General features: G+C 55.5%; 3 protein-coding genes and 2 long non-coding RNA genes across 7 annotated transcripts in view; 3 read left to right on the top strand and 2 right to left on the bottom strand.

The window, feature by feature from the left end:
- ACOT7 (acyl-CoA thioesterase 7) overlaps positions 1–11,123 on the bottom strand; it is a 92,950-nt gene extending 81,827 nt beyond the window's left edge. Inside the window, exon 1 of the mRNA XM_061187152.1 lies at positions 10,952–11,123. Coding sequence (XP_061043135.1) covers positions 10,952–11,106 — 155 coding nt within the window. The 5' untranslated portion in view covers positions 11,107–11,123. The remainder of the gene's footprint in view (positions 1–10,951) is intronic.
- A 387-nt stretch (positions 11,124–11,510) lies between these two features.
- On the top strand, positions 11,511–14,450 carry LOC133088990 (uncharacterized). Its single transcript, XR_009700569.1, has 3 exons — positions 11,511–11,782; positions 14,039–14,151; positions 14,365–14,450. It is a non-coding gene; the product is annotated as an uncharacterized LOC133088990 (long non-coding RNA).
- Positions 14,451–17,012: 2,562 nt separating this feature from the next.
- On the bottom strand, positions 17,013–20,116 carry HES2 (hes family bHLH transcription factor 2). Its single transcript, XM_061187151.1, has 4 exons — positions 19,923–20,116; positions 19,733–19,828; positions 19,336–19,435; positions 17,013–19,244 (listed from the first exon to the last, which is right to left on the bottom strand). Exons 1-4 carry the CDS (start codon positions 19,965–19,967, stop codon positions 18,994–18,996), a joined length of 492 nt encoding a protein of 163 aa, XP_061043134.1. The 5' UTR covers positions 19,968–20,116; the 3' UTR covers positions 17,013–18,993.
- Positions 19,457–22,185, top strand: LOC133088989 (uncharacterized). Its single transcript, XR_009700568.1, has 4 exons — positions 19,457–19,502; positions 21,210–21,320; positions 21,939–21,999; positions 22,143–22,185. It is a non-coding gene; the product is annotated as an uncharacterized LOC133088989 (long non-coding RNA).
- Positions 22,186–25,034: 2,849 nt separating this feature from the next.
- The window catches only part of ESPN (espin), a 30,736-nt gene continuing 29,631 nt past the window's right edge, over positions 25,035–26,139 (top strand). For all 3 annotated transcript variants that reach the window (XM_061187149.1, XM_061187150.1, XM_061187148.1), the window contains exon 1: positions 25,035–25,328. In XM_061187149.1, the coding sequence (XP_061043132.1) occupies positions 25,035–25,328 (294 nt within the window). The remainder of the gene's footprint in view (positions 25,329–26,139) is intronic.

Genomic DNA, 26,139 nt, shown 5'->3' with positions numbered 1-26,139 from the left:
ATGGGCACTATTAGATTCCATGTTCCCTTTCCCATGTCGGACATTTCCCAAATTCAAAACAAGTTAGGTTCCTTCAGTCAGGATCCCACCACTTTTATTAAGGAATTTCAGGCCCTCACCATAGCCTTTGACCTGACCCGGCGAGACGTTCATGTAGTCCTGACCGCTTGCTGTACTCATGAAGAGAAAAACAGGATATGGGCATCAGCCCAAGCTTGGGCCGACGAGGCACAGCTCTGTCTCCAAAACCCAGATGGTTGGGGATCCATTTGGGGCTGGGTAGATGACTCTCTTTGTAACTACACCCTCAATTTTAATCAGACTAGCCTGGAGTGGGATCCCTGGTCCGAGGAAAATAAATATGATGTACATGAAGGTAACTTCACTTTGTGTTGGGGAAATTCAAGGAAAAATGTGACTAAGAAAATATTAATAAAGACCATATCCCCATAAACAGCTCGGTCCTGGGAACTAAATATGTGGGGATCAGTGTGACCACCAGACACTTACTTAGTTTAACCTCCCGGCAAGATTCTCCTCCAAAATATAACATAATTCAGCTAATATTCAGAAATTTGTTATGCCAATCCGCCCGTCACACTCATCATCAGTCAGAGCCCGGATTCTCTCCTTTATGTACAGATGATTATTTCCTCGGAGTCTGGCCTTCCCAATATAATCCTAGGCCATGGGACCCCAGTCTATTTCCAGAGGAAAACTCCCAAAAGGTCAGAGCCTGGCTCTGGGGACCCACAGCGGGGGTATCCTTGAGGGGCACCGGATTTTCATTTCTATGCGGTAACGGGGTCTATCTGGATCTTCCCACACTTTGGAGGGGCTCCTGCACAATTACTGCTGTGGTCCCAGAGGCGACCATTATGACTACAAAGAATTTAGCTTCCTTGGGAGGCATTCCCAGCCTTGGGTCCTTCCTCAAAGAGGCCTTAAGACCTGTCCTGGAGAGACAAAAATGAACCGCCGCTTGGTGGGGACATGCTTATGATAACCCAGTTCTTGATCAGCCTGAAATAATACGTAGAGTCTTTAGAGGGCTCTTCTGGTTTGCAGGCATACCCCTTAGAGAGGAGCGTTCTCCATCTCACCATCGTGGTCCAGGAACCTTGGAAGGCTACAGTAGCAGCCACTGAGGAAGAGCAGTCAGCCCTAGGCTCTCTGGCCGAGGTGGTTTTATAAAATAGGAGGGCCCTTAATGTTATAGCAGCTGAGGCGGGGGTGTCTGTGCCCTACTAAATGAGACAGGCTGCTTCTATATTAATACCTCCGGCCAGGCTGAAGAAGACCTCCAGATTTTAAAGAAAAACATCAAATTAATAGAAGATTTAAAAGAGAGAGCAGGACAGGGCCCCAAGCTGGCTTTCCAACCTCCTCTCCTCTATGGGGATCCAGATATGGACATGGCTATTGCCCTTGTTGGGACCATTAATCCTGATAGCCTTTGTTTTGTTGTTTGGTCCCTGCATTATTAACACATTATCTAAATTCATCTCCCAACAGGTTCAAAAGATTCAGTTCCAGATGGTGCTACAACAAGAGTACCAGCCAGTTGGCACACGGAATATGCTGGAACAAGCTGCCTAATCATTCTGCAGGATCTCATCTCCCTCCGTAAATATACCCTGATAGAGAGTGGGCATTGGGACCCAGGGCCCCACAACGCCCCTGTCCAGCAGGAAGTAGCCAGAGAGATTGTCAACCCCTTCTCCTTACAAAAAGGGTTCCTGAACGCCTGAGAAGGAGCTAGGCAAGTAGGTAGACGTGAGCAGGGTATCCAATAGGGCCAAAGAATTGGCCCTGTAAATAAAGAGAGGGGGGAATGTAGTGTGCTCCAAGGACAAACTAGATAAACTCAAAGGGCCAATATTGCCGGAACAAAGAGTTACAGGACTCCCATCACTCTGTCACAATGGGACCATTGCCATGTCCCAGAGCCCTCCCAAGCAGCATGCCCTGTCCCTTTCCCATCCCATATAAGGAAAGACATTTGCCAGTTTTCCTCCCGCTCAGCACGCTGAAAGTATACATACTCTGTCCAGTTAGCAGATGACTCGCATGTTCCCTGGCTATAAAAACAGAGAAGCAACCCATGCTCATGGTCGACTTTCCCTGGCTACCAGGAAGTCGGCCAGCTGTTCTTGCAGCAACCCTTCTCTTTAATAAACTCTGTCTTCCTTACATTCTGCCTTGTGTCTGGAAATTCTTTTCCAACCTGCGCTCAGATCACGAAACGTAAATATCTCAGCATTCCCTCGAAAAGATAAAGACTCCGTTTGAAAACAGAACCACAGGAATTCCCTGGCAGTCCAGTGGTTAGGACTCAGTGCTCTCACTGCCGGGGGCCCCGGGTTCGATCCCTGGTCACGGAACTAAGATCCCATAAGCCAGGGGGTGCGGCCAAAAAATAAAAATAAAAACAGAATCACAAAACAATTATCCCACCTAAAATATGAACTCCTTAATATAACTTTTTTCTAATTGGCTTTATTCAACAACTCGTGAATTGGGCAGCATCCCATCTAGCAAGCAGAAAAGAGCTCCTCTTTTTTTTTTTTTTAAACTAACATTTATTTTTTTAAAAATAAATTTATTTATTTATTTATTTTTGGCTGCTTTGGTTCTTCGTTGCTGTGCACAGCTTTCTCTAGTTGCGGCGAGCGGGGGCTACACTTCGTTGCGGTGCACGGCTTCTCATTGCGGTGGCTTCTCTTGTTGCGGAGCACGGGCTCTAGGCGCGCGGGCTTCAGTAGTTGTGGCGCGCGGGCTTCAGTATTTTTGGCACGCAGGCTTCAGTAGTTGTGGCTCGTGGCCTCTAGAGCGCAGGCTCAGTAGTTGTGGTGCATGGGTTTAGTTGCTCCATGGCATGTGGGATCTTCCCAGACCAGGGCTCGAACCCGTGTCCCCTGCATTGGCAGGCGGATTCTTAACCACTTAGCCACCAGGGAAGCCCAGGAGCTCCTCTTAATATCATTAAATATCAAGTAAGCGTTCAAGTTTCCTCAGCTACGTCCTAAATGTTTTGAAATCTGCAATTGTGAACTGTTTTATAACTGCCCAAAGCTGGAAAGAACTCAAATGTTCACTGTCTGATAAAGAGATAATGAAGACTACTAGGCAACAACAGCAAGAATCACCGACACACACACACACACACACACACGTGAAACTCACAAGCACTATGCTCAGTCTATGACTCCATTGATGAGAAATTCTAGAAAAGGCAAAACTATAGTGATAGGAAGCAGACCTGTTTGCCAGGGGCCAGAGCTGGGAGGAAACGAACTGCAAAGGGGCAGGAAGGCACTTTTTTTTTTTTTAGAAATGTAATTAATTACTTTATCACTTATTTATTTATTTATTTTTGTCTGTGTTGGGTCTTGGTTGCTGCGCGGGGTTTCTCTAGTTGCGGCGAGCGGGGGCTACTCTTCATTGTCGTGCGTGGGCTTCTCATTGCAGTGGCTTCTCTTGTTGCGGAGCACGGGCTCTAGGCGCTCGGGCTGCAGTAATGTGGCATGCGGGTTCAGTAGTTGTGGCTCTAGGGCTCTAGAGCTCAGGTTCAGTAGTTGTAGCGCACGGGCTTAGTTGTTCCACGACATGTGGGATCATCCCGGACCAGGGATCAAACCTGTGTCTCCTGCATTGGCAGGCGGATTCTTAACCACTGTGCCCCCAGGGAAGTCCCCAGGAAGGCACTTTTTGAGGTGATGGAAAAGATCTATGTCACAACTGTGATCATTACACAGGTGTACGCATTTGTCAAAAGTGAGCTGTAGGGGCTTCCCTGGTGGCGCAGTGGTTGAGAATCTGCCTGCCAATGCAGGGGACATGGGTTCGAGCCCTGGTCTGGGAGGATCCCACATGTCGCGGAGCAACTAGGCCCGTGAGCCACAACTACTGAGCCTGCGCGTCTGGAGCTTGTGCTCCACAACAAGAGAGGCCGCGACAGTGAGAGGCCCGCGCACCGCGATTAAGAGTGGCCCCCACTTGCCGCAACTAGAGAAAGCCCTTGCCCAGAAACTAAGACGCAACACAGCCAAAAATAAATAAATAAATAAAATCCAAAAAAAAAAAAGTGAACTGTACATTAAAAATAGGTGCAGGGTTTCCCTGGTGGCGCAGTGGTTGAGAATCTCCCTGCCAATGCAGGGGACACGGGTTCGAGCCCTGGTCTGGGAAGATCCCACATGCTGCAGAGCAACTAGGCCCGTGAGCCACAACTACTGAGCCTGCGCGTCTGGAGCCTGTGCTCCGCAACAAGAGAGGCCGCGATAGTGAGAGGCCCGCGCGCCGCGATTAAGAGTGGCCCCCGCTTGACACAACTAGAGAAAGCCCTCGCACAGAAATGAAGATCCAACACAGCCAAAAATAAAAAAAATAAAAAAAAAAAAAATAGGTGCATTTTATGGCACATACATTATACCTCAGTAAAGGTTGTTGTTAAAAAAAGCATAACTACAATACAATTACCCCACCTTAAAAAAAAGAGAGGGGCTTCCCTGGTGGCACAGTGGTTGAGAATCTGCCTGCCAATGCAGGGGACACGGGTTCGAGCCCTGGTCTGGGAAGATCCCACATGCCGCGGAGCGACTAGGCCCGTGAGCCACAATTGCTGAGCCTGCGTGTCTGGAGCCTGTGCTCCGCAACAAGAGAGGCCGCGATAGTGAGAGGCCCGCGCACCGCGATGAAGAGTGGCCCCCACTTGCCGCAACTAGAGAAAGCCTTCGCATAGAAACGAAGACCCAACACAGCCATAAATAAATAAATAAATAAAATTAAAAAAAAAAAAAAAAGGTGGGTGGGTGGTAATTCCCTGGCAGTCCAGTGGTTAGGACTTCTCGCGTCCACTGCAGGGGCCCGGGTTCGATACCTAGAACCCTGGTCAGGGAACTAGTGAGGCAGGAGATAGATGGGCTCCAGGCTAGGCATTTACAACTGGCCTCCTGTTTACTTTTCTTGGGGCAGGAAAAAGGTGGGCTTCAGGCTGGACACTTACATCTAGCCTCCCGTTTGCATTTCCTGAGACAGGAGATAGGTGGGCTCCAGGTTAGATATTTATGACCAGCCTCCTGTCTGCACTTCGAGATAGAAATAACAAGAGGAACAGGGTAAATAGCTGGACTTTGTCTCCTGTGGACACTTTAAGATAACAGTCATGGCAGGAACAGAGAGGGGCTAAACCTTGCTTGAGTAAAAGATCAAGAGGTCTTACATTTCCCATCCTTGGGGCAAGGGAGACATTGCACCTGTGCAGAAAGGCTCCTTGGGGGTCAAAAATCACCCAGAATAGGTGATGCCAAGGCCCCCCATAGGCCTCTGGGCCGGAATCCATCTTGGAAAAAAGTTGTGCACACAGGTTGGGAAGGGTCCTAGGGCAGGTCAGGTGTGGAAAAAGAAACCAGATAATTGGCCAAAGGTAAACAAAGACCCGGAAGAACTGCCCTATATAAATGACTTAACCGCCTCTTCACTGTTCCTCCTCATTAGGGGGGACGCCCACACCCTTTCTCTCCGGGTGTGCATCTCTGCCCTGCTTCTGTCTTAACTAAACAAACTGTTCTCTGTGAGCTCTCCCACGTGTTGTGTCGTGTTGTGTCTCTAATGATAAACTTTGTACCTGTTTTTACACTTTTTGCCTCCTCGAGAAATGCATTTTTCAGTGGGGGTAAGAACCAGGGGAACTTTGCTTCTAGACTCTAGCCCCTGGTGAACTAGTGGCTAGGATTCCTGGTTTTCATCCAGGCTGCCCAGGTTCAATTCCTGGGAGGGCACTAAGATCTCGCTTCAAGCCACCACTCACTGCTGCTGCCTCTCCGAGATCACTAGGGTCCCGCAGGCCTCGTGGCAGGGCCAAAAAAACCACCAGAAATTCCTTAGTATCCCTAACTGTCAAGGGACTATTCACGTTTCCCCAAGTATCTCATAAATGTTTTAAAATCTGCATTTTGGGGACTTCCCTGGTGGCTCAGTGGATGGGACTCCACGCTCCCAGTGCGGGGGACCCGGGTTCAATCCCTGGTCAGGGAACTAGATCCCACACGCATGCCGCAACTGAGAGTTCGCGTGCCACAACTGAGGAGCCCGCCTGCCACAACTAAGGAGCCCGTGAGCCACAAATAAGGAGTCTGCCTTCCACAACTAAGACCCAGTGCAACCAAATAAATAAATAATTTTCTTTCTTTTTTTAAATCTGCATGTTGTTGACTTTTCTACTGAAGCATAATTTGCATGCAGAAAATCAGTATTTATAATAAGCTTCCTCAGTTATTCAGATGTAGGTAGCCCGCAGGCGGGGTGACCATATAATTTACCCTCCTCCTCAGGATACCTCTGAGAGTGAAAGAAAGTGGACCGGGAGGCACAGGGCATAGTCACCCCAGGCTGGGCCCCACCCAGAGAAGCGCCACCCACAGGGGGAAGCAACTCCTGGCCTGACTGAAACCAGGGAGCTGGGAAACAGTGGTGCCAAGGCGAGGGCGATGCCAGGCTGCCTGGCCCACTGACGGGGAGGCTGGACGGTGGGTGAGCACAGCCTGGCCCACCACAGGCTCCCTGGGCTGCAAAGACTGCATCTTCACCCACAGCTCCCGCATCCCCGCAGGAAGGGAGCCAGCACTGTGCATCACGTTATGGAATGTGCCAGAATACTAACTCCGAGTGCGGTTTCTGTAACTCAGATTCTATGTTTTCACTGACTTCCCTGTAAACCCAAAGACAAAGCCCCAAAGAGAAAAAATTCCAAACGGGCATACCTCGAAGATAAGGCAAGTCACATGACTATTCTGGCTTCCTAGTGCATGTAAAAGTTATGTTTACACTATTAAATGTGTAATAATTTTAAAAACACTTTATTTTATACCTATGACACGAGGAATATAGCCAATATCTTCTAATAACTATAAATGGAGTATAACCTTTAAAAATTGTGAATCATTATATTGTACACCTGTAACTTATGTAATACTGTACAGCAACTATACGTCAATAAAAAAATTTTTTTAGTTAAAAAAAACTTTATCGCCAAAAAATGCTAACCATCACCTGACAATGCAAAGTTGCCATAAACCTTCAATTTGTAAAAAAAAAAAAAAAAAAAAAGCAATATATTCAAAGTGCAATAAAGTGAGACACAATAAAATGAGGTGTGCTTGTACTAAAATTCAAGTCCATTCCACTAATCTTTATTGGCACATCTACCAGATGCCAGGCACTTTGCTGGGCATTCATGGTACCGCAGTGAACAAAGCAATCCCTGAGCTGAAGACACTTCCTAGCGGATTTACACCTACAAGCAGGGCAAGCAAAAGGAAACCCTGCAGACCTCACACATCTACCTACAAAGGACTCCAGGGTATCTGCCCTGGGCCATGTACCTGCCAAGGTCCCCCTCCGTTAGCTCTGTTGTTGGGAGAGCTGCCTACAGTCCCCAGAAAGCTTCCAAGCTTCCCTTAGGAAACCCTGCCCCTCAGAGGCCTACCAGGAATTCTGGTTTTTAAATTCCTCTACTTATTGCACTGTCCCATAAGGTAGCCACCAGCCACAGGAGGCCAGCCCGTTTACATTTAAATAAATTTAAATGAATGCAATTAAAAATTCAGTTCCTCCATGTCTGACTGCATTTCAGGCACTCATTGGCCACTTGTGGCTAGTGCCTAGCGTACTGGACAGCGCAGACGCGGAGCATCTCCATCACTGCAGAAAGTTCTAGTGGACGTTGCACTCTCCACCAACCTGGTATGGGACATGTCCTTCACCTTCACTTCGACCAACACCCAGGGGCTCCTACTAGGGGCCCACACTGATGCCATGATCCAGCCTCACAACCGGATGTGAACGTGAGGCTGAGCAGTGGAAAAGCACGACAGTGGAGCACTGGGCAGGGAACAACCCACCAGCTGCCTTCGCTCCCTTGGCTGTCAGGGTCCGAGGCCACCCTAGGCCAAGTCTTTACCCTCTGAGAGCCTCATTTTCCCCCATCGGTAAAGTAACAGAGTTGGGCTGGGGGCTCCTAGGGGTCATTCTGATTCTGACATTCTAGAACTCTGAGTCCAACAAGGAAAAAAGCAATTTGCTAACAAAACGTGAACTAACATCATTCAGAATAAACCAAAAGAAAAGTGCTCTTCTGAGACTTTAAATGCTGTCCCAGAGCCTGCATCTGTAGGGCTCGATAAAAAGAAGGAGGGACATGGGAATTCCCCGCAGTCCAGCAGTGAGGACTCCACGCTTCCACTGCACGGGACACAGGAGGGTACAGCGCACCGCAGCGGTCTGGCTGTCCAAAGCTTGGGCTCTCAGGGGTAAACTACCCCCTCTGTTTTCAACTGCCCAGCACTGTGCCAAAGGTTTTAATCCTCACAGCCACCATGAAACAGGCACTGTTATTATCTCCGATTCACAGACAAGAATACTGAGGCCTAAAGCCCACACCTGCAGGAGGCAGAGCTGGGATTCGAACCTAGGCCCTTGGCTTCCTGAGCCTGGGTCCCACTTTTCAGACAAAAAGAGCTTCCGTTTATTTACAAGGTGCCAGCCATTCTGCCAGGCTCTAGATACACTTTCTTTAGCACTCAGAACAACTCATGATAAAACGGGTCACAGAAAGTTAGGCAGCTTCCAAGGGGCAGAGGCCACATTCACACCCAGGCCTGGGACTGGAGAGCTGGCTCTGACCACTGCCCTCCCCAGACTTTAGGGCCCCTAGCCCTTCAACACCTCCTTCTGAACCGAGAGCATGGGACCCTCTTAATCGTCTAGGATGGTGGTGGGTGTGGCATCCTCCCCCTGCTAGACTGTGAACCCGCTAAGCTGGGGACTGAATTTTCCATGTCCGTGTCCCTCCCTCAGGGCACTTCACCCCTTGGAGGCGTCCAGTGAAGCTTGTTAAATTCATGGGCTGGGTTGCCCTAGGCCAGGAGGCTCCTCTTTCAACATGGGGTGTCAGCTCAGATGTCCTTAAAGGGCTCCCCACCCTGCTACATCCACTCCAGTGTCCTGGGGTTTCTCAGGGCCAAGCCGCTGTGACCACGGGCCTCATCACAACCCCTCCAACTCCCTTGGGCAGTTGTGTTGGCCACCTGAGGCTCACCTCAGCCAGGTATCCTGCCCACGTGTCCCCAGTCAGAGACAATATGCTATTGTGAATATATGAGCGGCAGCCCGGCAAGCAAGCACCGTGGGTAAGAAGTGTGCGCGTACATGTGGAAGTGTCCAGGCTATCCAAAAGCCTATTAACTATGTTAGAAGCTGGTTTTTAAAAAGGTAATATGTATAGACGGGCTACTCATCATCCTGATGAGGTAAATAAAAGCCCAGCCTTCCACGAGTAGATTGAAATCAGTATGTTCTTTTGTTGGGAACGCAGTGGAAAGAAAGTGGGTCTGGAGGTAGAAGACCCATCAGGAGCTGTGCTTCCCCACCCCGCAAGAGCCCTGGGCTCTTGTGGCCGGATGACCTTACAGAGGCAATGGGTCTCCCGGGACCTCAGTTTCCTCTTCCCTGGCAAGAGTGGTGGGCTCCCTGCCATCTTCCCTCCCAGGGGTGCTGGGCAAACCAAGCGAGATGAGAGATGTTACGAGCCCTTAGCAAATCACGAACTGCTAGGTCACCCGGCCAATATGAGGCAGAGACCGATCCAAGGACCTGATTCCAGGCCCGTCTGTCTCCTGATATCAGTTACTTCTATTATTTTTGCCCTCGGAACCTGGAGTGGGTGGCGCCAAAACGGCCACACAGCCAATAACAAATCAATGGCTCAAGTTTCCCCCAAAGATTTCTTCTCCCTAGAAAAGTCAAAACTGACCTTGAGGTCAGGACAGGACTTTGACTCAGTCAGAAGTGGGGGTGGGTTCAGGGCACCCCACGACCCAGCACTGTCTGCCCAGCCTTTGCCTATTCCGAGGAGATGTCACCATCCACAGGAAACCAACCTGGCTTGGACCCAAGGTCAGTGTGACGCCCGGTATCCAAATCTGAGGCACCGGGCCCCAAACAGGAAGGCGGGGTCACTGTCAACAGTGCATCAAGCAGCACAGGCCCTGTTGCAGGCCCCAGCGCCTGTTCGGCCTTGCCAGACTCCTCGCTTTTCCTTAGCTCAGGCTCCAATGCCACCATGCCTGCTTCCGTTCTTTCCAAGGGAATGGAAAGTAACCTTGAGGCTGCCCTCCCGCATCTGTCGGAAATGAGCCGGCTCGTGATCTCCGGCGTCCTCGGGGCCCTCTATATACCGGTGCCGGTGGCGGAAGGCAGGGATGGTCCCCTGACAAGAACAACCCCTTGCCCCCTTTGTGTGAGATGCTTCCGGGCTCAATGGACCATCCTCTGTTCTTAGCCGTGAACTGTTAGAGGGGAAAGGTATTTACCCTTCTTCCTGTTTTCAGCCGCCTCCCGCCCAAAACCGTGGCAGGGCACTGAAGGGACCGCATATGTGCAGTCCCCGCCCACTCGGGCGCCCACCGATGGGCTCAACCGGCTCCGGCCGCCGCCCAGCGAGCGGGTTACCTGCGCCGCACATGTCGGGGGATCCGGTTGGCTTTGCACCACCGCCCGGATAACGACCCCGAATTAGGGGGCTCACTGGGACCTGGGCTGGGGCTCCGGGGCGCTCGGGCAACGGGCGGGGCGGGACGTGGTGGGGCTGCGCTCCGACCCCCGCCCGGGGAAGGGCGCCGCGCCGCTTCCTCGCGCAAACGGCCTGCGTGACCTCGGCGCCGCCCCGCAGATGCGCCGGAGGCCGGCGCGGCGGCGCGCGGGGAGGCTGCCGGATCTGCGGCAGCCGAGGCGCATCCCCGCCGCGGCGGGCGGACGGGCGGGGTCCGGAGGCGACCGGCCCGGCGGGGGCGGCGACTGGGGAGGGGAGGGCGCGGGGCCGGTGGGGGTCGGCCAGGCCCGGGCGGCGACTCGGAGTCCTGGCCGCCCGCCCTCCGCGCGCCCCTCTTACCGGCAGATCTGGATGGCGGACGGGGTCTCGGCGGCGGGGCCCGACATGGTGGCGGCGGCGGGAGCCTGAGGGAGCGCGCAGGTGTCTGGCAGGCCCGGCGCTGAATGAATTAGCCCGGGCGGTGCCGTGGAGGGGGAGGGGAGAGGCGGAGCCATTGCGCCGGAGAGGCGGGGCCTGTGCGCCGGCGGCGAATCGAACGCAGCTTCCTTCGAAGCCCCGCCCCGCGCACCCGCCCTCGTCCCGCCCCCGGGCCGGCGCCGGCTCCCCAGGCGTCCGGTTCTGGCGGCGGCGGGGCAGCGGTGGGGCGCCGCTTCCAGAAGGTTCGGCGGCGGTTGGGCGGAGCCGGCGCGGGGCTGGGCGACCTCGAGGGTCAGCCTCGCCCCGCGTGGCGCGTGTTTGTATGCGGCCTTCCCCCTGCCCGCGCCCGGCAGTTCGGGAGGCCGCGACCGGTACTCGCCTTCTCAGATCAGCCCTGAGAGGAAATTGGGAGCGGTTTCCCGTAAAGGAGCATTCATGGCCGAGCTGGGAGGCACGTGGGTGCACAAAACGGGGAGCCAGGAACCATCAGGCCTCAGCGAGTGTCTCTGCTGCAGGAACACGCAGCTGCTGGAGAGAAGCCAGGAATTGGGGTCCGTCTACACCGCCCGCTGTACACCACCTCTGGGTTGTTCCAGAAGGACTTCCTGAGAGTGCTGAGCGTTTGCTTGGGGGTGCGTGTCCTGCAGTGAGGAGCTCTAAAGATGCTGATCTGTTCTGTTGCGCACCCTGTGCCCAGCAGTGGAGTCCAGGACAAGTCGGTGTCTCAAAATCCACCCAGAAAAGAGGGGAAAGGTGATCACATCTATGTGCTGTAATTTTTAAAAATTATTTATTTATTTATTTTGGGGCTGAGTTGGGTTTTCCTTGCTGCGCGCGGGCTTTCTCCAGTTGCGGCTAGCGGGAACTACTCTTCGTTGCGGTGCACGGGCTTCTCATTGCGGTGGCTTCTCTTTGTTGTGGAGTACGGGCTCTAGGCATGCGGGCTTCAGTAGTTGTGGCGCGTGGGCTCAGTAGTTGTGGCGCATGGGCTTAGTTGCTCTGTGGCATGTGGGATCTTCCTGGAGCAGGGCTGGAACCCGTGTCCCCTACGTTGGCAGGGGGATTCTTAACCACTGCGCCACCAGGGAAGTCCCAATGTGCTGTAATTTCGGAGAGCCATTACCCCGTATGAGACTTGACTTTCTCCCAATTTTTTACAATATACGTACATTGCTTCTGTAGTCAGATTTTTAAAAATCAAAACCCATGGAACTCAAGCTCGCCCATTTATACTGAACTAAATAGCTCATCCTGGTTACTCCTGCATTACCAGACCGGCGAGGCGGCCCACCACACGTCTCTAAGTCCCAGGAACAGAGGGAGCTGACCGGATCATGTCTGTCATTTCAAGATTATTACACTGAAAGTTTCGTTTTCTAGTGTGCAAGCATCTAGGGTCACCAAGCCTATTTAACCACCACCTCTTCGCAATATGGGTCCTGAAATGGATGGATTTCTTATGATGGGACCCAGGAGCAACAGCCAGCTTTGGAGCCTTAGGCAAGGCGGATTCCTTATCTGTTAAATGGGTGTAATAATACTCACCTTCCAGACCTTTAGGAAGATTAAATGAGATAATGAAAGTAAGGGGCCCAGCACACGAATAAGTTAGGGCCTCTCTTCCTCTCTGTGCTCACCTTCCCTGCTCATTCTTTCTCTCTAAACAACCCTTCCCAGACAGTGCAATGGAACGAGGATTTACTGAGGCCCTGCCCTACTTGTATAGGTGGGCACGTCACCGGGAGAATTGGAGACATTCTGTTCTTTTCTTTTTCTAATATTTATTTATTTGGCTGCACCGGGTCTTAATTGTGGCACTCGGAATCTTCGTTGCAGCGTGTGGGAACTTTAGTTGCGGCATGTGGGATCTTTTAGTTGCGGCATGTGGGATCTTTTATTTGCAGCATGCAGGATCTAGTTCCCTGCATTGGGAGCGTGGAGTCTTAACCACTGGACCACCAGGGAAGTCCCCATTCTGTTTTTCAGAAAGCTCAAAATCTGATTGGGGGACAAATCCCGGACACAAAAAGCCTGGCTCTGACCACCTGCTGGACTAAATTCCTAGACTGAGTGGTTCCGGATTAAATAGCCAGGTCCCAGGACTTCCCTGGTGGCGCAGAGGTTGAGAATCCGCCTGCCAATGCAGGGGACACGGGTTTGATCCCTGGTCCGGGAAGATCCCACATGTCGCGGAGCAACTAAGCCCATGCGCCACAACTACTGAGCCTGCACTCTGGAGCCCGCGAGCCACAACTACTGAGCCTGCGTGCCACAACTACTGAAGCCCACGCGCCTAGAGCCCATGCTCCACAACAAGAGAAGCCACCGCAATGAGAAGCCCGCGCACCGCAACGAAGAGTAGCCCCTGCTCGCCGCAACTAGAGAAAACCCACGCGCAGCAACAAAGACCCAACGCAGCCAAAAATAAATAAATAAATAAATTTAAAAAAATAAATTACTAACACATTGTTTTAAAAAAAGTGCAAACTTCCAAACTGCACCCAACCAAGATAGTAAATCAAAACAATGTAGATTCTTAGAGTAGCAAGAATTAATGCCACACTTAAAAGACCTAAAGGATGCATCGCAGCTTCATTTACTTGACCAGTCTGGTTCCTGGGAAACCAGATGGATCCCAGAGGACCCAGTTGAGTAGCTGCCCCAATTCCAGATAAGGTATCTTTTAGTTTACTGTTTGGTGGTAAAATACACATAAAATTTAATATCTCAACAATTTTTACGCGTGCAGTTCAGTGGTATTAAGTACATTCACAGTGCTGTGCAACCATGACCACCATTCCGTCTCCAGAACTCTTCTTATCCTGCAAAACGGACACTCTGTACCCAGCTGAATGCTAACTTCCCTTTCCCACCCCCACCTCCCACCCCCTCCCAGCCCAGCCCCCAGCTGCCCCCATACTCAGGAGTGGCCTCTTTGCTTAAGCATATATATATATATATATATATATATTTTTTTTTTTTTTTTTTGGCCTCACCATGGGATCGTAGTTCCCCGACCAGAGATTGAACCCCATGCGCTCGGCAGTGAAAGCGGCAAGTCCTAACCACCGGACCACCAGGGAGTTTCCGCTCAAGCAGATTAACCCCCCATCAGGTGAAAGGTATGAGGCTGTTGACTCAGACACAGGGAATCAGAACCCCGGGAGGTGGGACCCAGAAATCTGCATTTAACAAGCTTTCCAGGTGGTGCAAAGGGGGAAAAAAATTACCATGAATGATGTCAATGTTTGTGTGAGTCTATACCTTGTAATATTTAGCCTGAAATGGGTGGAGGAAGCAAATGGAAGGCATTTGTCTCGTTATTGTCATTGCAGGAGACCCAGAGCCCATTCTGGGTAGGGGTGGATTTACCATGAGGCTGATGAGGCTTAAGCTTGGATCGCCCACAAGCAAGGACAGGTAGTAGAATGTTCTAGGAGGGAGTTCCCTCGCAGTCCAGTGGTTAGGACTCTGTGCTTTCACTGCCGAGGGTCCAGGATTAAAAAAAATAATTCTAGGAGCAGGGGGAGGCCAGGATTGTCACCAGGAAGCATATTTATGGAAGTATGTTGGTAAATTGCTTAAGGAGAAACCAAAAGGGATGGGACATCAACCTGCAGGCACCACTCGTTTGAAGTGACTTATTTTTTCCTTCTGAATAAATATTCACTTCCATCCTAAATCTATACTCATAATTTTACATGTTTTCTTACAGAGGGCCTCAAAATGTAGTCCCCATAAAACCTGAATCTGTCTCTGATTTCTGAGGTCCAGAATGGTTCTTTGTTCTTTAAGAACTTTGTCCTGTGTTCCCTGAGGTTTTTAATTCACCGAGCACCAAGACAGGCGGCTCTCGGGCCCTCCCTCCAAACAGAACCAGCGGCAGGCACTTGTTCAGCTGGAAATCTCCTTCCTTAGCCCCCAGGCCAGGGAACCCCTCGCTCACAAAGCGCGGTCCTGTGACCAGCCACCAGCCCTTGCTCCCTACTGCCCCCCAATGGCCCTTTGGTGACAAGACACCATGTGTGCACCTAGGGTGTGCCCTCTAGCGCCTTTCTCAACGCTCCTGAAACCATTCAGAGTTTTATTATAGCTGCTTTAAGTGGCTGGGGCTTTGCCAGGGCCTCTCAAAACCCAGAGTGAAACCAGTTCCTCACTGGGAACCCTCAGTGGGTGGCTGCCTTCTCCCCAACATCGAGTGCCCGGGCAGCTCTCTGCAGCGTGGCCACCTGGCTGCACAGGGACGCACACGCACACACAGGCACCCAGCACCCCAGAGATGCACCCACACGGGGAAGGGGCCAGGCAAAACGGGAAATAACACCATTGGGTGGGTTAGTTCTCTGGACCGGCTATAGCAAGCTGGTGTGTGTGTGTGTGTGTGTGTGTGTGTGTGTGTGTGTGTTAAATAACCAATTATTGCTTTAACAATCTCTTGTCACTTTATTTTTAATTTTTTGGCTGTGCCGCGGCATGTGGGATCTTCATTCCCCAACCAGGGATCGAACCGGCGCCCCCTGAATTGGAACCGCAGAGTCTTAACCACTGGACCACCAGGGAAGTCCCACCCTGGTGTGTTTTTAAAAAGTAAATATGGGGGACTTCCCTGGTGGCTCAGTGGTTAAGAATCCGCCTGCCAATGCAGGGGACACGGGTTCGAGCCCTGGTCCGGGAAGATCCCACGTGCCATGGAGCAGCTAAGCCCGTGTGCCACAACTACTGAGCCTGCACTCTGGAGCCCACGAGCCACAGCTGCTGAGCCCGTGTGCAACAACTACTGAAGCCTGCGCACCTAGAGCCCGTGCTCCGCAACAAGAGAAGCCACCGCAATGAGAAGCCCTCACTGCAACGAAGAGTAGCCCCCGCTCGCCGCAACTAGAGAAAGCCCACACGCAGCAACGAAGACCCAACGCAGCCAAAAATTAATTAATTAAAAAAAATTTTTTTAATTAAAAAAAAAAAGTAAATATGGAGTCTTCCCTGGCGGTCCAGTGGTTAAGACTATGCACTGCCAATGCAAGGGGCACGGGTTCGATCCCCGGTCGGGGAACTAAGATCCCACATGCCTTGGGGCAAGGCCAAAAAAAAAAATTTTTTTAAATAAATAAAAAGTAAATATGGCTGCTTATTGACGTTTGGAGTAGGAGGTGGCTGCCTGCGCACGATGGGGACGTGCCGCCGCTGTCTCCAGGGTGGTCACCCCAAAGCACGGTGGCGAGGATTCTTCAAAGCCACAGATTCTTCCAGGCGTTCCCCGCAGGCTATGTTCATTCTGATCCTATTCCAGATAAACCAGCGAAAGACTCATCCTCAGAGTCTGGGCTTCACAGGCAGAGCACAGTAATTTGTAAATGTTTATTAGAGGAGTCCTCCCTGACAACCCTCATGGAAACGAGATCTGCCCTCTCCAAATTAACTGGTGCCGGGGGACAGGTGGGGCCTGGCCCCAGCCTGAGTCTCCCCGACAGCTCAGTGCCCTGACTGTGCTTAGGTCATTGGACGATTTCACCCACTGGTTTATGAGACATGGAAGCCTTGCCTCTAACCAAGCATGATAACCAGACAGAGTTAGACTGAGTCATGGGACCAGAACAGAGAGGACATTACAAGAGCTGTTCACTGGGCACTCTGTGAGCCTTATAAGGATCATTAAATGCCCCTGAGCGAGGCGGCTTCCCTCCCACGCAGAAGCCCGCTCTGCCCTGGGCTCACCTTTGGCCATGAGACGGGGCTCTGGGAATACCTGGGGAGCTGCCAGGGGGAGGCACCTGCAGGGGCCCTGTAGGGGAGGGATGTGGGCGTCCCTATTTCACAAGCCCAACTCAGAGGACCAGCTGAGACCTTCTAGGCAGCTCTTGCACGTCCCTGCTGGGAAACTGGCTTCTTGCCTCAGGCCCAGAGCCTCACCCACCCAGGCATGTCTCAGCTCCTTGCCAAGGCCTGGCTGGCCGCCAGCTCAGATCCCCAGAATGCCTGACCCTGTGTGTCACTGGCCTACCTACACGCCCCGTCCCTGACTGCTTGTATTGTGGCTTGATTGGGGTCAGATCAACGAGAGTCACAGAGTTGGGGACCCAGATGGGGCTCAGAAGCAAGCAGTGGTCGAAAGGAGGAGAGGGGCCTCTGGTTGGTCAGTTTTTACCGAATTTCAACCCATACTGAAAGCTCTTATTTAAAGGGACAGGGAGTCGGCCCAGTTTGTGCCGATGGATGGGAGTCCTTGACGCAAGGGGGAAACTTGAACTCTCGTGGCGAGCGTGGGCTTGTGGGTTATGTGCCCCCTCCACTCGCTCCTGGCAGCTCAGGAAAGCAGGCTTGTGTTCCAAGGAACTGCCCTCCCTACTCTCCACACCCTTCCCCACATTTGTCCCTCGGAGCTCATGCTCTGGGGCAGCAGCTTTTCAAAGTGATATTAGGGCTCTGGGGTTAGGCGTTGAGGCAACAACCAGTCTGTCGGGGTTCAGTAGAGCGGGCCCGTCACATCACCCATTCGTTGGCTCACGATGTTTATTGAGGACCCACCACATGCCGAGTTCCTTGGGGACAAGGCGGTACACTCAGCCCCGGCCCTGCCCCGCAGGAGCTTGCAGTCCAACCAGCTGGGCCCAGACAGGTGGTAGGACAGCCCCCCTTGCTGTGGGCTCACCCTGCTGTCTTCACATTGACTTCTTCAGTAATGCCCACCACTTCCCCACATCCTGCCACCAGAATCAGTGCCATGGTCATCATGGGTTTATGTGGCATAGCTCAATTTAGTGACCCCCCCCCCAACAGCTCTATCTTCTTGCCCCTAGTGCCCTGGTCCCTCGCACAGGCTGTTGGACCGGGGACTGGGGGGAGGACTGGCAACCTCCCACAAATGCTCAGCGAATCCCCACGAGATGCTGGGAACACGACTGAGGGTGGGCCACAGATGCTCCGGCCTTCTCCTGGGCACCCACTGCTGGGATCCACAGCACCCCACCACCACCACTGGACCTTTGAAGGCTCTCTGGCTTCCATGGGAAAGAAAGAAAAGTCGTAAGAACAAGTTGCTTCCAGTTATCTGTCCTGACAGTAGCAGAGAGCAGTTCAAAAGAGAAAATGAGAAAAGGGGATTCCTGTTCCTTAACCTGCTGTGTCATCCCTTGAATTTCTGCTGCTCCAGGACATGGGACCTGCTCACCTCACACTGGCACCAGCTCTGTGCTGGACCTGGGCCCTTTAAGGTGGCAAGCTTCCTTGAGGCCACAGGGCACCCTCATTCTTGTCCCACCCCTTCTTCACACCCCAAGACCACCTGGCCTGGTGTGTGGTACACAGGTGTTAACTTAATGCTTGGGGAAATAAATCCTTCCCAAGACTACCTAAGGAAGCCCCCACCCCCAGGGACACAGAGCCCTGGCTGCATCCTGTCCCTATAATTGGAAGCTTTAGGCAGGGAGCCCAGGAGTGGAGGTCATGACTCCCCAGCCTTCAGAGCCCCTCAGGCCATTGCTGCTGTGTGCCCAGAGGTTACCAAGCTGAGCTGGCGAGAAGGCAGGTTCAAGCAGGGTTGGGAGAGTGGTGACCAGTCAGAGCAGATTGCTGCACCTGGCTCAGGTGAGCTCCTGGCCCAGCCCTTGGGCTGGTGCCAGCGCTGGGGCAGGTGTGTGGGCTGCTCAGGCAGCAGTGGCTGGCCCAGCTCTAGAACCCTTCCACCAACTGGGGTGGGAGGCTTTTTCTTCTCCCTGCAGCCACCTGCCCCTCTACCTCTAGCCCAGACACCCCAAGTTGGGGCTGAGAGTGGGCCTCTCCTCTTATTTCCTGAGCCCGCATGGAGGTCAGTCTGCCACACAGCTCACAAACATCCGGGTCTGGCCAGGTTGTAGGTACCAGTCTGGTCCCTCGTGGTGTGAAGAAGAGCCGCCACCAAGAGCTTCCTCAGTCTGTCCAGCATTCCTGGTCCCACGCTGTCAGCAGGGTCCCGTGGACCGGCCAGGGGACTACCAGGGCCGCCAGAGGCCTGGGTCCCGAGGAGGCGCAGGTGGTGAGGGCGCGGGCGGCGGGGAGGGCCCGGGCGGGCCGCAGGAGTCCCCCGCGCGCCCGCCGTCGGGGGTGGCGCTGGCCGCCCTCCGGCGCAAGTGCTCCAGCAGGCGAGCGCTCACGGCGGGCTCCAGGACGCGGCAGGCGGGTAGCACGCGGGCCAGGCGCGCCAGGCAGGCTCGGTAGCCCTCGCGGTAGCTGTCGGAGGGCGCTGCGGACGGAGAGCGGCGTGAGGCGCGGGGTGGAGTGAGGGGCGCGGGGCGTGGAGCCGGGCCGGGGCGGGGCGGGGCAGGGTCACTCACTGGGCGCTGCTGTCGGGCAGGAGGACGCAGGCAGCTCCTGCAGGAAGCGCACGGTCATTTCCAGGATGTCCGCTTTCTCCAGCTTCGAGAAGCGGGAGCTCTGCGCCCGGCCACGAAGGAGAGGGACAGAGAAAGGGACAAACAAGACAGACCTCCGGCAGGCTGCCGTGAGTACCGCTCTCCCAGGAGCTGGTGCCGGGCCTGCCGTAGCCCGCGGTGGGTCGGCTCCACCGAGCCTGTCCTACCCGGGCTCAGCCTTGGGCGCCGCGCGTTGTCCCCTCGTCGGCTTCTCCGGCAAGGGCATCTCGGCCCGCCCGGCCTCCTCGCCCCGCGCCCCGGGACCCCCTACCCCCAGCCCCAGTGCGCCCGGCCTGTACCCGAGCGCCCCGGCACTCACCTCCCTGCCCAGCAGCGACAGGATGAGGCCCTTGAGCTGGCTCAGGCTCTCGTTGATGCGCGCGCGGCGGCGCTTCTCCAGTAGTGGCTTCAGGCTCTGCAGGAGGGCGCGAAGGCCGCGGTTACGCGGGTCGCCGTCCAGGCCCCCGCCCCCGCCGCTCTGCCCCCAGACGCCAGGCCCCGGCTCCTACCTTGCGCAGCTCCGCCGGGTCCCCTGCCCTCCGAGGCAGCCCCATGCTCGGCGGGAAAGCGGCGCCGCTGCGGGGCCCGCGCGTGGGAGACTTGTGCCTGCCCAGACACCGAGCGCAGACCGAGGCCCGCAGGGAGGTCTGCTGCGCGGCCGGAGCGGGCGCTAGTGGAGCGCGCGCCACGCCCGCAGCCCGGCTTTAAGGAGGCAGCGCGCCCGCTCCGCCCCGTCCCGCCCCGCGGAGTCAGGCCGCCTGTGGGTCCCACCTCCGCCTTTGTTCCTGCGCGGGGTTGGGGCGGAAGGGGGGACAGCGGAGGCCCCGGGTTCCTGCTCCAGGCCTTCGAGTCCCATCTGCTGCGAGCCCGGGGCGCCCTCCTCCCAGAGCACCTGCAGGGGTGTGTGTGGGCGCCATCGAAACCCTCGCTGCCCTGACCCTCGGGCAGGAGGCGAGCGGGTGGCGCCAGGCCCTTGTGCCTTCTTGTCCAACGCCGCCCTTCTTCCCTCATTCGGGATCAGCGCCTCCTCTGAGCCCCGCCCTGGGCTTGGGCAGGTTACCCAGCGGCGGCAGGACCCCCAAGTCCCGGGCCTCAGGGAGCTACCACTCGGATTTCTACTATGGGGAGGGACTCGCCCCACCAGTTGTTCTGCGGGGCTGGAAGGGGAGACTGAGGCCCGGAAAGAGACCTCAACTTGCTCCGGCTCTAACGGCTGGAAACTGGCCAGGCAGAACTAGGGCCCCGGTGGCTCCAGAGAATCCTCCGGCCCTCAGCGAGTTGGGGACCACCTGGTTCCCCTGTCCTCGGTTTTGAACGGGGAAACTGAGGCCCAGAGAAAACGAGGCAACCCAGGAGCGCCCGGAGCTCATTTTCATTTCACTGGCTCCAGCTCCGGGCTCCCACCTACAGGACAGGCGGAGCTCACGTGACGGGCGGGGCGGGGCAGTCCTGGGTGCCAGCTCTTTGCTGCCCATCTCCTCCCTCCGGGCCCGCCTCCTCGCCGCGTGGCCGGTGCTGCCGCACACTGGCTGGGCGTCCCCCGCCCATCTGCTCGGGGCTGCCCTCCGTCAACCGGCTGGCCGGGCAACGGCCAGCACGGCGGACTGCCGGGCCGACCCGCGGGCGGATGGCGGGCTAGACCCACCTAACCGGGCCGGGAGGAGGAACCACAGGGAGGAGCCGACCGGCGCTGTCCTGGGTGCTGGACGGGGCCCCTCCCCTCCGCCGCGCAAACCCCATCTCCGCGCCCCACCTTCGACGCTCCGCCTAAGTCCCCCCGGCCGCGTGCTCCCCAGGCAGGGCTTGAGAAGACCAGCGCGCCCATCAGGAAGAGGCCCGGAGCATCCGGTCGAGTGGGAGCTCGCGCCACCCGTACCTGACTGGCCACCCCTTATGGAGCACATGCTGTATGTCAAGCGCCTTTTGGCCCTCCTTTCCATTAACCCCCGTAACAGTCCTAACTATGAGAATAAGTCAACACATCTAGCGGAGCAGGGCCTGGGCATGCCTGAGCCACTGTCTCCTCAAATTGAATCGTTGAGCTCAGGGTACCTATGGGCCGGCCTCCTCCAAGGTTATTAATTGTTCTCTCTCTCTCTTTTTTGGCCGCACCACCTGGCTTGCGATCTTAGTTCCCCAACTAGGGACTGAGCCCTTGCCCTTGGCAGTGAAAGTGCGGAGTCCTAACCACTGAACCACCATAGAATTCCCTCATTAATTATTCTTTAGGGGCTCAAGAAAAGGACTTCATGGATCCTTAACTGATGCCCCACATGCCACCCCTGGCCACACACACTGGCTCACTCAGCTCTGTGCCGACAGGCCCCCCTGCACCAACCTCTGCATCCTTGCTGAGATACCCTGAAACTAGCTCCTGGGGAGGAAGGTTCTTCCTAGAACATCCCCCTCCATGCCTGTGGACCACCGTTTGAAGCCTGGAGGGTGGGGAAGCAGACTGCATTTTCAGTTACCCCAGATTTTAAGTCTCTCCTGTCTTCTCCCATTGCTGTTCCCTTCAACCAAAGGATTCTGGGGGTTTTGCTGGTTACCTGGAGGAAGGAGTCGTTTATAACCAGGGGAACTTAGGTAAGACAACCGAGTGGATGGAGTATGGGGTTGCAGGTTTTAGGGAAGCTGGAACCACTTAGGGTACAGTGGGGGCGCACTCCACCTGGGTGCCTGCTCTTGGGTGGGGGGAGAGGTCTGAACAGGTGTTTTCCACATAACAGGTGGGCAGATGGCCTGATCCCAGCAGAAGAATGAGAGGAAGCCTCCTGGTGGGGGAGGGAGCCCCTCAACTGACATCTGGAGGGTGGGAGACATTGGGGGTGCTCTGGGCAGGGGGAACTTCAGGTGCAGAGGGAAGAAGGGCACAGCAGGGTCAGCCTCTGTGAGTGTCAGCCCCTGAATTTGCCCCTTTCTATTTGCCACAGTGACAGAGTGCCAGTGTGGACAAGATACATTAAAAAATAAAACCAAACAAACAATGTAAAAGAATGAAATTAGAACATTCTCTAACACCATACACAAAAACAAACTCAAAATGGATTAAAGACCTAAATGTAAGACTGGATACTATAAAACTCTTAGAGGAAAACATCAGCAGAACACCCTCTGACATAAAGCACAGCAAGATTTTTTTGATCCACCTCCTAGAGTAATGAAAATAAAAACAAAAAATAAACAAATGAGATCTGATTAAACTTAAAAGCTTTTGCACAGCAAAGGAAACCATAAACAAAACCAAACAAACAAATTAAAAAACAAACAAACAAACAAACAAACAAACAAAAACTCCCTGTGCCTCAGTTTCCCCAGCTGTAAAATGGGTATAGTGTTGTACCTCTCTCATAGCATCACTATGGGGCTAAATATGCAGGTGAAGCCTGGCATGGTGCCTGGTAAGCAATAGGGTTTCCAAAAATATGTTCTTGCTGGCGTGGGCTCGCTAGAGATGCTGAGCAGGACCCCGTGGACCCAGTGCAGCCCAGAGAGGACAGAGAAGGCCTGGATCTCAGCCTGACTTTTGAGTGGCATCCTCAGAAAGGAGTCTGAGAAGATGGTCAGCAAGGATGAGTGCTCACATGTGACTTTTATGGAGATGTCCCTATCAGCAGCGGGAGCGGCTCAGGGTTGTCTCTCCTGCCTTGCCCAATGCCATAGCAGCAGCACATCACCCTGATCTGGACCCCAAAATGACAAAACCATGTGATAGTTGAGGGTGTCCAGGAGCAGGGGAGCCAACATGGGAGTGCAGGGATTTTTTTTTTTTTTCATGGAGGAAGCACAAGGGAGGGGCCCTCAAGATAAGCCATTTAGCTCTTTGTCATCAAAGCACCCCTGCCACTCGCAGGCCTCAGGGTACAGCTCCACTCGGTGGGCTAGAGGAGGGCAGCTCTGGCAGGCACCAAGAGCCAGTCAAAGCACTGAGGCTGCCAGGATAAGACTCCTCCCTCCCCTTGTCCCCTTGGGTAGGGGTCCGAGACCCCAGCCATCATAGGTCCCATGGGGGAGTGAGGTGGGTCTGGCGAGGTGAAAGTAGCTGGAAACCCACCTGGCCACTCAGGCCCAGAGGCGCCAGTTTAGGAGGGTGCCATGGAGCGCTGGAGCCCATTGCACATGGCGCCACCTGGTGTTGGTCCCAGGGACTTGGATTCCCACTGTTCCTGGAAGCCGCTTCCCTCTAAGGCATCTCCAGCACCATCCTGTGCCTGCCCCGCTACCCTCTGGGTGAAACAGCCCAGTGCAGAGCCCTCACGGGGCTTCAGTGGGGAGGTGGGGGGTGACGGGGAGGGCGGGGAGGAAGGGCACAGGATGTGCTGACTGTGCTCCCACAGCTACACAGCCCCCATCTTCTAGCAGTTCTTCCTCCTGTCCAGCCTGCTGTGCCTCCCTCCAGCTCCCACGAAGGGCTTCCGGCCAAGCAGGCAGGGTGGTTTGGCGCACGTGTGCTCTCCTGGCCTGCTGCCCTCCCAGGGCCATCCTGCCCCCTTGGGGAGGGGTCCTGGCCCTGCTCTCCGGGCAACTGCTCTGGCGCACCTCCCCATTGCCCCCCAGCCCTTGCTTTCCCGTCTCTCTCCATTCGGCAGCCCTGGGCCCTCAAGCTCACGATTGACTCCCCCGCCTCAGACAGACACCCAGCGGCAGCTCTGGGCGCTCTCTGAGGCCAGGGTCTCTAGAGCCGGAAACCAGAGCCCACTAGGCATCCCTGCCCTTTTTCCCTTCTCTCCCTCCCTGCCTCGGGGAGGCTACGTGGGCAGTTCTTGGGGGTCTGGAGGGACCGAGGAGGGCTGAGGGCCCAGCACCCATGCCACCTGCCAGGGCATAGACCCAGAGCCCCAGAACCCCTGAGGGACTTGTTAGGCCTGTTCTTAGCGCACGGCCTTTGCCCTCCCCCTTTCCCCGACTGCGCACGTAGCCCCTATAACTTACTAAGTCCCCGTTTTCCGGCTCTGACCACACTTGTCACTCTCTGGAACTGTGGTCATCGTTTGCTGGCTCGTGTCCCCAGCGCCTAGGAACTGGCACTGGGTCGATGAGTCAGTTCGTCTGGGGGCTCTGCCCGCCAGCGCCTGGACGGCTCTGATCATCGGGGTCCACTTTTTTTTTTTTTTTTAATTTTTTGGCTGCAGGGCGCGGCCTGTGGGATCTTAGTTCTCCGAGTAGGGATCGAACCCGCGCCCCATGCATTAGGAGCGCGGATTCTTGACCACTGGACCACCAAGGGAAGTCCCGGGGGCTGCTTTTTTGACCGGAGGTAAATTTGGAGAGAAGTCCCTGGGCGCACCTCCTCTGTCGCCGGAGTCCGGTCCTCGGCGCGGCTGCGGCGGGCGGGCGGGGGACTCGGACCGCGGCGGGCGGGGCCGGGCGGAGGCGGCGCGGGGGGCGGGCCCGAGGCTTAGGCTGGGCGCCGCGGGGGCCCCCAGCCCCAGAGCTCGGCGGAGGCGGAGCGGAGTGGAGCGGACGAGGCAGCGCGGGGCAGAGGCCGGGCCGGCAGCCGCTCCGCCTCCCCACTCGCAGGCCCCGACGGTCGCGCCGCGGGCTCTCCCGGTGCCCGAGGACAGACGCATGGCGCCCCGGGAGACGCGCTGAGCCCGGGTCGCGGCGCCGCGGGCGGCACCATGGCCCTGGAGCAGACGCTTCAGGCGGCGCGCCAGGGCGACCTGGACGTGCTGAGGTCCCTGCACGCCGCCCGCCTGCTGGGGCCCTCGCTGCGCGACCCGCTGGACGCGCTGCCAGTGCACCACGCGGCCCGCGCCGGCAAGCTGCACTGTCTGCGCTTCCTGGTGGAGGAGGCCGGTCTGCCCGCCGCGGCCAGCGCGCGCAACGGCGCCACGCCGGCCCACGACGCCGCCGCCACCGGCCACCTCTGCTGCCTGAAGTGGCTGCTTTCTCAGGGCGGCTGCGGAGTGCAGGTGAGTCCTCGCCGCGCACGGGGCACCCGGGGGGGCTTCCTCCCCAGGAGAGAGTTCTGGTCTGGAGCCCTCGGGTCTTAAGGGTGGGTGGGCTTGGGAGCTCCCTCCAGAGGGCTTGGGGCGGGGTGGGCTCCCCGGGTTGAGAGTACCCGGGCAGATGCCCTGGCAAGCCCTGGCCACCGCCTAGAAGAGCATCTGGGTGATAGGAAACCAGAATGGAATGGGGCTCAACTGGGATAGTATTTAAGCTGGGGGGTGGGGGAAACACAGTGATCCAGGGAGTCCCGGAGAGTGGGCAGGGGAGGGGGACAAAGGGCCTGGAGTCAGAAGCCCATGTCCTCCAGGATCAGGTCTGGGAAGTGGCGGGGGGGGGGTGGGGGGGTTTGCACAAAATCCTACAGCCCACCCCAGGCTGAGGTGCATGTGTCCCTAAGGTGAGGGGAGGGTGGAGGCTGGTAATGGGGGGGTGCCTCCCAAGGACCTGAGCTGATCCCAGGACATCAGCACCTTCTGGCCTCCCAGCTTCTTCAGCCCAGCCTGAGTCTTCCTGCCCTGAGACCCCAGTGGGTCTCATTCAATGGCCACCAGGCTGGTGTTAGCCAACCTGGCCTCTCCTGAGCTGGAGAAGGCACCTCAGGCCCTCATGTGTAGCTCTCCTGCTCTATCCTGCTGGACACAGAGCATCCAGCAGGTTCTAGGCCCGGGGATTCAGGTGCGCTCCTGATCTCCGGGAGCTGCCGGTCCATGGGGGCAATGAACAGCAAACACGCAGTCTAGAAAGTAGACCAGGTAACGCCAGGTACTGCTAGGC

The sequence above is a fragment of the Eubalaena glacialis genome, chromosome 3 (genome assembly GCF_028564815.1).
Source record: "Eubalaena glacialis isolate mEubGla1 chromosome 3, mEubGla1.1.hap2.+ XY, whole genome shotgun sequence".
In the NCBI taxonomy this organism is placed as follows: Eukaryota; Metazoa; Chordata; class Mammalia; order Artiodactyla; family Balaenidae; genus Eubalaena; species Eubalaena glacialis.
The sequence above is the reverse complement of the archived record's forward strand: the minus strand, read 5'-3'. Positions and strand labels throughout refer to the sequence as shown.

What these genes read in the sequence shown, in the direction of transcription:
- HES2 (XM_061187151.1), bottom strand. Translation starts at nt 19,967, where the DNA reads ATGGGGCTGCCTCGGAGGGCAGGGGACCCGGCGGAGCTGCGCAAG. An exon ending in TGTCGCTGCTGGGCAGGGAG is followed by an intron (nt 19,436 to 19,732) that starts GTGAGTGCCGGG and finishes GGCCGGGCGCAG; the next exon opens with AGCTCCCGCTTCTCGAAGCT. An exon ending in CTGCCCGACAGCAGCGCCCA is followed by an intron (nt 19,245 to 19,335) that starts GTGAGTGACCCT and finishes CTCCGTCCGCAG; the next exon opens with CGCCCTCCGACAGCTACCGC.